This window comes from Plasmodium malariae, assembly GCF_900090045.1.
Source record: "Plasmodium malariae genome assembly, chromosome: 11".
NCBI lineage: Eukaryota > Apicomplexa > Aconoidasida > Haemosporida > Plasmodiidae > Plasmodium > Plasmodium malariae.
Window position 1 is genome coordinate 855,940 of NC_041785.1, and position 12,956 is coordinate 868,895.

General features: G+C 23.1%; 1 protein-coding gene across 1 annotated transcript; it reads right to left on the reverse strand.

The window, feature by feature from the left end:
• Positions 1-1,595: 1,595 nt before the first annotated feature.
• Positions 1,596-7,397, reverse strand: PmUG01_11026400 (conserved Plasmodium protein, unknown function; the record flags this gene model as incomplete). The annotated part of the gene is made up of 1 exon (XM_029005912.1): positions 1,596-7,397. One exon carries the CDS (start codon positions 7,395-7,397, stop codon positions 1,596-1,598), a length of 5,802 nt encoding a protein of 1,933 aa, XP_028862453.1.
• Positions 7,398-12,956: the final 5,559 nt, after the last annotated feature.

Here is a 12,956-nt window from a genome sequence, read left to right on the forward strand (position 1 = left end):
AAAAAAAAAACACCATTAATTAAATGTAGGCAAAAATAATAAATTAATTTTTGCTGTGCATTATTTTTGCTATTTTGTTCTAACAGCACATGTATAAATAAAGTTCTAAGTTGTATGTACATATTAACATTATTATTATTATAATTATAATAATTATTTTTACTTTTATTTTATTTTATTTTATTACTTTTTATTTTTTTTTTTGTAAATTAAATAAGGCAATTCTATTAATAAATAAATTTGCAAAATTAAAAATTAAACCTTTAAAAGAAATACTAAAAATTTAAATTAACATATCAATTATTTAAATATTTACGATTGGAAATGTCTATGAATTATAAAACTTATTACAACAGGTAATAAGGAAAATATATATTCTTATAATAAATAACAAATATTTATCTGTACACAGAATATTACATTTTATACACAAAAAACCCCCAATAAAATGGCAAATATCAAAAGTGTTTCTCAAACGAAATACTGTTAAAATGCTCCATAAAGCCAAAAAGAAAATTAAATTCTGTATAACGATAGTTATAACAAATTTAAAATTAAACAATAAAATAAAGAAGATACTTAATGCCGAAAAAAAGACGGGTTACACATTTACCATAACACCCTTTTTCTTTCGTAATTTACTGTTTCACATATATAATAACGACCAAAAAACACCAAAAAAAAAAAAAAAAATGTTAATAATATTTTGGAAATATTATTCTATAATTAAAAATATTATATTTTTTTTTGTAAAAAAAAAAAAAAATTAAGTTAATCTTACATAAACATATTCATGTTTTGAAACATTTAAAAAAAAATTTCTTTGATGTAAATTAATATTATAACTAAAAAAAAAATAATAGTACATAATTATAAATATTAACTATTGAAACATTAAAGTAAATTATTAAATAAATGTACTGAAATTATGCTTGTGAAGATTTAAATAAAAGAAAAAAAAAAAAAAAAACATAACAAAACAAAAGAGAATAAACAAATAAACTCTTTACAACTAAACAATTCATATATGTTACAAAAAAAAAAAAATAAAATAAATGTAAAAATAAGGGGAAGAATCAAATGGAGGGGGAATACATCCCCTTTTTTGGACAAATAACCGTATTAACAATATATCATGTGCTAGTTCATACGCTTGGGCTTACGCTTACGCACGTGCACACATATAAATATATATACATAATACATACATACAATACATATTATATGGGCATAAATGCACACATATGAATGTTGACAAATACAAAATAAATGAGTGAAAATAAATACAAACATACGGGTGTAGTAAGTGCAAACATGCGTATCATTATATATGTTAATACACTCGTAAGGAAGGTAAATGAAAAAAAGGGACACAGAAAAAAATAATTACACATAAATATATAACTTCTCCATTCATGTTCCTCTATTTTCCAATAAATATTTATAATGATGAAAAAAATATTTACATAAAAATATTTTAACAAAAAAGCTTACATATTATGTTATTTTATTATATATTATTTTATTTTACTCTGTTTTAATTTAATTTAATTTATTTTATTTTATTTATTTATTTTATTTTTTTTTTTTGTCTTTTATTGTAAATTTAAGACTGAACGACATGGATACTTTAACAGCTCGTAGTCATATGACTGTACAGAAAAACAAGACTGCATAAAAATAACTAGCTTTTCCAATGCACAATCCACACTAACTTCGTTTCCTCTTATTTCCATTAATCTTTCAGTAAACCCTTCATGCACTTGTACATACAGATTTCCTAATCGTACGTCTGCACCACATTCCTCTTTAATAATAGCCATTCTTTTGCATCCATCTGCTAATAACTTTTGCACACACTCAAAGGGAGCAACTAAATATATACAACATTTAGATGAGGACATTTTTGATTTTACGTAATGATATAATAATTGACATGCTCTTAAAATTCCAAATATATTTCCTTTTAATAAAAAAACATGACTATCAGCAAATCCAGGAAACCACACATCCTTCGCACTTTTATAAACAGAAATATGCAAAGATGATTTTATCGTTTTTACATGAATTCCTTTGGGACCCATAAATGAACCACTAATATCTCTTTGAGCTGCTATTTTTAATTTCCCAATTGAATTATTTGTATAAGCTAAATGAAACTTTTGAATAGATATTTTTGTGTCGTAATTATATTTTTCTTTATCATTTAATATGTTCTGTATATATTTGTTTGAATAATCGGCACTATCACAATCAGAATTATTTGTATTATCCTTAAGTGTTGAATAGCTGCTAATGTCATCTATTTTGTTATTTAAGCTCTTTAAAATCATGCTTTGTTTTTTTTTTAAATGCATGTTCTTTACATCAGTTAACTCTTTTTCTAGTTGTCTATTCTTAATCTTTAAACTATTTATAATATTTTGTAGTTCAACTATTTTATCATTTCTCATCATAGCTCTTGACTGTTTATCTAAGTCTTCATTATCACCTAAAATGAATTCCATATTGCTTTCAATTCTATTCATGTTGGTATCATACTTATCAGTGTCTATGAGGTTATTACATAAACTTCCACTAATATTACCTATATCATTGTTACTGTTATTGTTCTGGCTATTATTACTATGCCTGTTACATTTAATTTCATTCCCTTGTAAATTACTTAACTCGTTATATATATCGTCTTCTATATTATTAAACATGCATTCGCTATTTCCCATAATATATAGATCGTTATCACTGTTTGGTTGTAAATTATTTATTTCATTATAAATACATTTATTTGTAGCACTATTAATCATAGTATCTGTAAAATTATGCACATTTTCCATATTTTTATATACAATATTTTGTTCATCATCCACACTATAAAATATATTTTCCTCATTAGTTTTAAGGTTGTTATTATGAGTATTGTACATATTGCCCCTGATACCTAAATGAGGGAGGTACATATTTTTACCATTATTTATATCATTATATTTATCTAATTTGTTGTTAGTATTAAACATTATATCATCATTTTTTTCATCACTTAAATTATTAGGGATACTACAAAAGGTATCAGAATTCATACCATGGTCATTTTTAATACTTTGCTTATTACAACAAAAAATTGGGTTCATAATTTCTTTGTCCTTTTCATTTATTGATAAATTTATGTTTCCATCGTTTTCTAAAGGGTTGTTTGTAATGGGTAGGTAATATCCACCATGCATTTCGATACCTACGTCATATATATTATTGTTATGAATGTTATGGTTATTATCATTGCTATCCTTATTATCATTGCTATCCTTATTATCATTGCTATCCTTATTATTATTATTATTATTATCTTTGCTATCATTATTGTTATTACTGCCATTATTATTATTGGTGACATTTAAAAAATCGGGGGGATGAAGAATTTTCCTGTCCATATGCATTCCATCGTCCATATTGCTTGAGTATATATTAAAATTATTTTCTCTGATTATGTTACTGCTATATTTACCAGCATTTTTATTAAACTTATTAATAGCTTGTAAAGAATTCGGTAGGCTACCATTTCCCTTTTCATCTGTATTATATCTGTTATGCATAAAGGAATTACTATTTGAACACTCATTAAACTTACTATTAAGTAAATTACTTGACGAAAATTTTAAGAAGCCATTGTTCCTAGATTTATAATTTCTTATCATTTCACTTTTAAAAGAATAGTTGTCAAATTTAAAGTGATCATAATTAGCTGGTTCATAATTGGCTATATCATATTTGGCTATATCATAATTGGCTATATCATAATTGGATACATTACAATTTGCAGGTTCATCATTAACAAGATCTGAATTACCTTCAGGAACCCTTAAACTATTTTTGTTCGTTGAGTTGTTGCTCCTGCTATTATTTCCATCGTTACTGTTATCATCAGCAACCATGTCATTCTCATTATCATTACCACTATTACTATCGTTAATAATGTTATTAGAAGTTCTATTACTACTGGTGTTGTTAGTACTATCATTACTGAAATTACTAATGATCTTCAATTGGACATTATCGCTACTATTAATACTGCTTCTTTTATCCATCTTATTGTACATTTTACCATTATTATCATCACCAATGTTTTCATTATCTATATTTTCCTTATCCACATCATCAATATTATTACTGTTACAGCTACCATTATTATTCTCATCAACATTTTTCAAGTCCACCTTTTTGGTACTGTCATTAATGACTGACGAAATATCACTCGTTATCAAATTATTCATATTTGTTTTGCATAAGATAAGTTCGCTCGTTTTAGCTACATTTGCACTAATATTAGTTGTGGTTGATTCCTTGTTACCCTTTTTAGTGGTTTTACTAATACCTTCGTTTGAGTTATCCTTAATGTTGCTTTTACAGCTAGAGTTATTGTTAATATTAGTCTTGTCGTTGATATGTATATTATTTTTCACATTTTTTATATCAGTATTCTTCTTTTTCACTTTCTTCACGTTATTACTGTTCTTTTCCTTCTTATCCAAATGTTCCAAGTTCACCGCACAAATTAAAGTATTATCATCCATACACTTTTTTGCACATTCATTTTTATTTTTTTTAATAAATGAAAAATTTTTCTCATTCATATTCGCGCTATTCATACTGTAATTTACAATGCTACCACTGTTTACACCACTTATATTATTCTCCACTGTTTTATCTGCAATGGAAACATTTAAATTATTGTCATCCGTCAAAGTAATATCGTTACTATCATTTTTATGAATATTCTCATCATTGTTTAAATTGCTGCATGTTGTATCAATATTATTTCTACTATTCAAATTCTCCAAGCTTGTACCCTTGAAATGTTTGCTAAAATTAAAGGCATTAAAAGTAACACCTATACCATGACTATTTTCATTCTGTATAACATGGTTCATATTTCTATTCAAAATTCCGCTGCAAGTATCACTATCATCCATAGATACTATAAAAATGTTATCTTTTTCTCCATAATTTCCTTGCTCATCACCACTATAAATATTATTATTACCTTCTCCATGCATTTCAAAATCCATGGTCTTACTCAATTTCATTTTATCATAAAAACTCGAACAGCCTATCCGATTATTTTCCTTGCTTACAAAATTGTCGATCTCCTGATTATACCTCCAATCAGTTCCGGTGTCATCGAAATTTAAAAAAGACAAATTTTCTTGAATGTTCAAATTCATAGAAATATCTAAACCTTTTTCATGCAATTTTATATTATCATCATGATGTTCATTTTTCCCCAAAATATCAGAATTACCCATATTCTTCAAGTTCGATTTAATATTTTTTCTCTTTTTAAAAATATCTTCCTCATAATTCCTATGCATTACGTTCATATTTTCACTATCGTAATAATTATAATCTTGATATATTTCTTCATTTTCGTCCTCTTTGTTTTTACATGTATTTGTTAGAGTATTCCTGTATATAGTACTATCCGTCTTAATGTAATGTTCCTTCAAGTCTTTTGTGTTAACATGAACAGAACTATTGACTTTGTTGAAATTTTTGTTCATTAATGTAATATAATAATTCATATTACCATTAAATATCTTGTGCTGATTTTTAAAAAGGAAATGTTCATGAGATATATTTTTACACTCCTCACTGTTATCAATGCCTACTGGACATTCATTCTTTCTACCATTAGTAACCCCAAACGAAGCACAGGATTTATCGTTATAATTATCTACATTCACATTATTTAAATATTTCTCACTCATTTTATTATAGTATTGATAATTCTTTTCATTACTTAAATTACTGTGTGATATCGTATTTTCCTCATACATACTGTCATATATATTACTGTCATTATTAATAATACTTTCATTACTTCTAACATTAGACACATGCGTACCTACATTATTTGTATCAAAACCATCCTTGCAAATGTTAGAATTGCTGTAATTGTTGCAACGTCTATCCTCCTTATACTCTAACACCCTGTAGTAATTTTCCTTATCATTTGACATGCTGTTATAGCTACTACTCACAGGAGCATAGTATTTGTTCTTATCATTACTCCTAGAATTTCTTGATATATTAAAATATTCTTCGCTATTTACATTATCGTCTATCATATTTGATTCAATCATGAGGATACCATCTTTAATACAATTTCTGCTTGTACTTACACTTGGCACATTTTCATCATTTTGTGAAATGTCGTTGTTGTTCTCCTCATCATTTTTACCCCTAAAAGTGTGCATACTACTGTTAACATTATCCTGCCAAAAATTACAAGACTCCATACAATTTATATTTTTCATATTATTATCTACATTTGCAAATTCATTTATTTGAAAATTTTTTTTTATATTTGAGTACATTTTTTCGCAACTTCCATTAACTTCTGTATGTAAAAAGTTATTCAAGTTTTTTGTTTTTCTTTTGTTTAAATTGTAATTCTTAAAAGTACTATTATTCGTGTTATTAAACCCTCCGCTACTGTTAATACTCTTCAAATTTGCGTTTCTTAGTTTAGGTATACCCCTTTTGGAAATATTGTTCATATTAACTGGTTTATTTAAGCCATTAGACGTATCAATTCTTTTCTTGTTCATATTTTTACTCGTGTTATAACTTAAATCACCACTCTTACTACTATTACTAGCAATATTGTTACTATTACTGATATTATTTTTACAACTACTACTACTTCCATTACACTTATAATTATTCAGATGATTCTCTTCATCAAGCTCATCGTCTATAACACTACAGCCACCGTTACACTTGTCCTTTATAATTCTATGAACGTTCAACGGGACAAAAGCATTATCTAACATATTACTTTTACTATTTAAGTTATGATTAATTCTGTTACAGTTCGAATAATTTATGCCATCGTTTGAATTAAAAAATAAATCTTGTTCACTAACGCTGGTTGCAGTGTTCAATTTTTCGAAACTGCTAGATCCTTTACTACTGTAATAATTACTTTTATTCTTCTTCAAATCATTAAAAAGGCAATTATTATTATCATTATCATTAGTATTACTAGTACTATTACTACCACCGTTATTATTATTGTTGTTATAACTCTTATTTATGTTATTCTCACTACATGGACTTCCAAAATTGTAAATACCTTCTACATTATTAACTTCACTTGTTATCTTGTTTTGCTCTTTATTTTCATCTTTTACATTCACCTCCTCACTATTCGTTGTTCTGTATTTAATATTTAAAACATTTTCATAGTGTGAATTCGATATGCTTGTCTTTTCACTCACATCTTGTTGATTACTCGGTTTCGAATTTGTATCAATCTCTTTATTACTTATAAGAAAATTATTTATTTCTTCTTCCTGTAGATTAATAACACTTGATGGTGCATTTTTGTAAGTATCATCCATCTTCTGTTTTGCTAATTCTTAGTTTATTTTTTTAAAAGTGACTATTTACCCTAGTTAGTATTGTGCTCATAATACTACAAAATTTAAAACGGTTCTTAATCTAATGCAAATATGAAAATTCGTATATGTCACATACGTATATATATATATCTTTAGATGTATAGATATGTACATACATATACATGTGTACATGTACATATACATACGCTATTATAAGAATAGTGAATACCAACACACACGTCTAGAAGATAAGAAAAATATATTCAAATATATTAAAAAATTTGTCTTACGCTAAGCAACTGCTATATTTGTAATTTAAATTGTTTTAATATTATAACATTCAAAAATTAATAAAAAAATTATAATTCATTTACTTTTATAATTTATTTATAAATTTTACAGATGGATACATATATAAAGATTGCTATAACAAACTATAATCGTCACAAAGAAAAGGTTGTCAAAGTTAATAAAAAACAAATGGAGCAAGGAAGCGAGATGGGGATAAAGATGGAAGGAAAAAAAAAAAATTGAAAAAATAATAAACTATTTACGAAAGGCTTCTATAATTATAAGGTTTCTTAGGCATTAATAAAAAGTGTATAAATTAATAATTAGAATTTTTATTAATTCATAAGAACACAGTCATATATACAGATATATATGCACTATTTAACAAAAAGCAAATAAAAACATGAAATAACATAGAACACCAAAATATAACATGGGTAAAACGGAAAAAATGCAAATATTTCTCTTACATAATATCGAATCTCAATCTTATGCATACACACTTATTCACATATATATATATATATATATATATATATATATATGGACGTATAAAAAGACAAAGCTAAAAGCTCTTTTAAATATTCCCTATACATAAGACTTCTACAAAATATGTAATATTTGTGTTTAAAATAACTATAATAAGTATCACATACAAGTATATTTACATATACATATATAAACAAAAAGCTGCAAAAAATGGTTCGAATATTTAAATTTAGTCAGAAATTGGTAATGGGGTGTAAATTAAAAATATAAGATGCACTTATAAAAAAAAAAATAAAACAACAGAATTTTTTTTTTTCTTTTTATCTTTTTTTTTTTTTTTTTAAAAAAAGCTGTATACATACATATAAGTTTAAACACATGAAATTATCTAAATCTAACTATATAATCTTTCAAAAATAAAATAAATTACATAATTTATAGATATTGAGAGGTTATAACCAACTTTTCATATTTACATTCGGTTAAATGAAAAATTTACATTTTATGTATTAATTGTCACAACACACATACATATATAAGTAAACACACACATGTAAAAAGATAGATAATAAAAGCATATTTGTATAATAAAATATTAATAGATGAAGTATTTTTTTATTTTATTATAGTCTATTTTGTTTTGTTTTATTTAATTTTTTTTTTTTTTTTTAATAATTATCATAAAAAGAAAAGATCTCAAGAACTACATATCAAAAACTTTTACAAAAAAGTATGATAATTTTAATACAAAATAAATAAATTTGAATGAAAAATTAAGAAAAATAAAAATGTTCATGCAAAATAGGATATGTCAAAACACATATATTTACTACATAATAATAATTACATTTAATAGTAATTCTATTTAAAAGAATGAATAGATGTATGTAAGAATATATTATGCACACTATAATTATTTATGTATTTGTTAAATTATTACACATTTAACATTACTCAATAATCTGTTATATTCAAATAAAATTTACTTATCTATATACATATGCATAACTCTAAGTATATTTTTTTTTTTTTTTTGTAGCAGGTGCTAACTTGTTCATTAAAATTACATATGTTCATATACATATATCTATACACATATATATACATACATACATGCATACATACATACATATATATATATACACATACATGCCTTTACATAAGTATGCCTATATATGTATGTACATGTGTATTTGCAAGATATATAATCATACTCAACATTATAATATATATATACATACATTACACATTTATAAAATTAAAAAAAAGGTAAATATATATTTAATTTAGTCTGCCTTAGCATTTTGCTATAAATGTTATATAAATAAAAAAAAAAAAATCTTTAAAAATTAATAATATTGAAAAGCATGAATTAAATTGTCTATAAAATAATTTTGATGTTAAAGCATAGAATAAACACTCATATGAAAAAAAAAAAAAAAAAAACAAATACATAATCACTTAAATACACACGTCCAATTAAGTATACATACATTAATTTTATTTATTCAATAAAATATATTTTCCATGTAACCTCAACAACAATAAACAGTTCTATAAACATATGGACAAAAAAAAAAAAAAATTCTGATTAGAGAATTATTGTTAATGTATCATTATTATTATCAATAATATTCTTAATTGCATTTATTTTATACTTTATTATTTTTATTTTTTTTGTATGTTTATACCAGTTTTGCACATACGCGTTAGAATGCAATAAATCTCACACTTTAGAATACGTATTCTTGTATATACATATAAACACATATATAGATATATGCAGATTATTATCTCCAGAGATATATATATAATAGTGGTATGAATTTACCTACATAAGAATATTTATATATATACCCATATTTATACACATGTACTTATTTTTTGATGCATGTACACAAAGAAAAATTTGTATTATATAAATTAACACATTGTGCATTCATATGAAAATTATTAATAATTTATAAATTAATAACTAAAAATACATACATTTCTCATAAATTCAACATGTGTAATATTTATAAAGAATATGTGTGTGTACGTGTGTAAGTTTGTGTGTGTGTCTGTATGTACATTTGCATATATATAATTCTAATAATAAATACAGAATTTTCCACATATTTTTGTTGTGCATATACTTTTTTAATTAAAAAGTATTATTAGTATTATTTTATTATTTTTTTTTTTTTGTTTTAAAATTTGTAATACAATAAAATATTTGAAAATATTGCTTAATATATAAATGTATTAAAACGTAATAGTTAATAAATTTAAAAAACATAAAAATATTAAATAAATATAGGTATATTTCCAATTTTTTTTTTTTTTTTTCGTTCTCTTTTTCTCTTTTTTTTTTAAATAAAACTATATTTATTGGTTAAAATAAATAGATGATAAAAAAAAAAAAAAAAAGGTACATGTAATAGCATTATCACGGAAAAGAAATATAATATACTATTTTTAGTTAAAAGAATGTTATTATATCTTTATTTATATATATATATATATAATATACATATATAAAATATGTGTAAAAAATGAATAGCTTAAAAAATAATATATACATTATGCTTTTCATGCCTTTGTAAAAATAGAAGAATATATGTTATATATATATATATATATATAAATATTTACATTATAACACATAATTTTGAATTGTGTAAAAACTGTTTTCATAAACTACTGTAAATAAATTCATTACATATAAATTTTACATTAAAACTAATTTTCTAGATTTTTATAGGATTCTTATAAATGTATAAAACACATTAAATAATATAAAATAATATTTCATAAAAATTTCCTTTTTAATTTGTTATAGTGTAGTTTGTATATATTTTTTATATATGACACACATATAATATTATAAGCTTTATTCAAAGTTAAGATATACAATATACTATAATTTGGTAAAAAAATAATAGAAATAGTATCAAAACGTTTATTTCACTTTTTTTTTTCTAATTTTTTTTTCAATTATTCATATATTAGCACAATATTAATAAAAATGATTAATGCGAATGTATGCATACATGTACACTATACACTATATTACATATGTACATATATACTCTTAAGTATGTACGCGCGTATGCACTTATGTATACACTTATACACTTACGTATATACACTTCCGTATACACCTACGTATACACTTATGAATACATTTATGCATATATTATATATGTATATATTATATATTAATATATATACGTAATATACGTATGCATACACGTATAAGTGTACACATATAATTTATATATGAATTCATATAAATATATTTATATATACATTACTATTAAAAGGTTATTATTGTGTATCACTAAAAGTATTAGATAATTAGTAATGTATTATAAAAAATTTTTAAATAATTTTATTTACAATATATTTAAAATACTATTTCTTGCATTTTCATTTATATATGATTAGTCAAATAATTCGGAAAATATTTTATGCTTTACATTAATAAATATTTATAAATGATCATAAAAATGAGCTTTCCATATTTTATATTTCTGCATGCGAATCGAGAAAAATATGAAATTTAATATACTATTTTTAACACTTAAAAATTATGAATAGACTGATAAGATAAAAAATAAAATAATAAAATAAATTTTTTTTTACTATGAAGTTAGCACAGTAATATTATACTATTATTAAATCTGTATTACAAGTAATTTAATAATACATAAAAAAAATACTTTATTTTAAAGAAATGCATGCAATTTACATATATATATATTTATATTTTACATTTATTTTACATACATTTTTATACCCACCTTTTAAGTACACTTTACAAGCGCATTACATACTTATATCATATACACTATAAATAAGAAAGAAAAAAAAAATACTCCAAAAATGGTTATAACTTAACATTATTAAGCTATATATTACCATATACATATGTACATATATATAAAAATATGTATACGTACGTACATATGTGTTAGTTTGTACCAAAATAATATTTCATTTAACAAAAAATGTAAAATTGAAAAAGCGGCAAACACAAAAATGATTTTTATTACTTTTTCCTTGTACTTTGGTATTTGCTTTAATTCCTTTTTCAAGTTATCTGATACCTATCTTTAAATATTTTTTTGTAATATATATATAAATATATATGTTTGGAATAGGTCTGTTCAAAGCTATTTTCTTCTGTATTGTGGTAAGAAATATACGAATGGTCGTAATTGACTGTTAGAAAATTTACGTTTTTAATAAATATTATAACTATTCGGTTTTCACCTATTTTACTTTTGAATTTATGGATTTGTTATTTCTTTTTAAAAAAGGAAAAGAAATAAAAAATTAAATGAATAAGTAAAACACCAAGTATAAAAAGGAGTTAAAGCACTTATATATTTGGAAATTTATGTGCGTATGTGCATATAATTTTGTATATACATGTTTATAAATACATGTAAGTTCTGTCACATTCGATTTTATGCGTAATACACATATTTCCATAAGATACAACCCGATATAATCATAATAAAACATTTACACCACTAAAAGAATAGTAGATGTTTATTCATCGTATTTACTATTGTAATAATATAAACTCATAAAACGCAAAATAATAATAATAAAATGATAATAGTTAATGCTATATACTCTTCAAGAACTAACATTATTTCTTTTTATATAATAATTCATATGAAAATGTGCATTAAAATTTTAAAGCTCTTTTAACTATTTTCCTTTTTAATAAGGAAAATACATTTTTATTACTGCATCAAATATAAAGACAAAAAGAGGGTATAT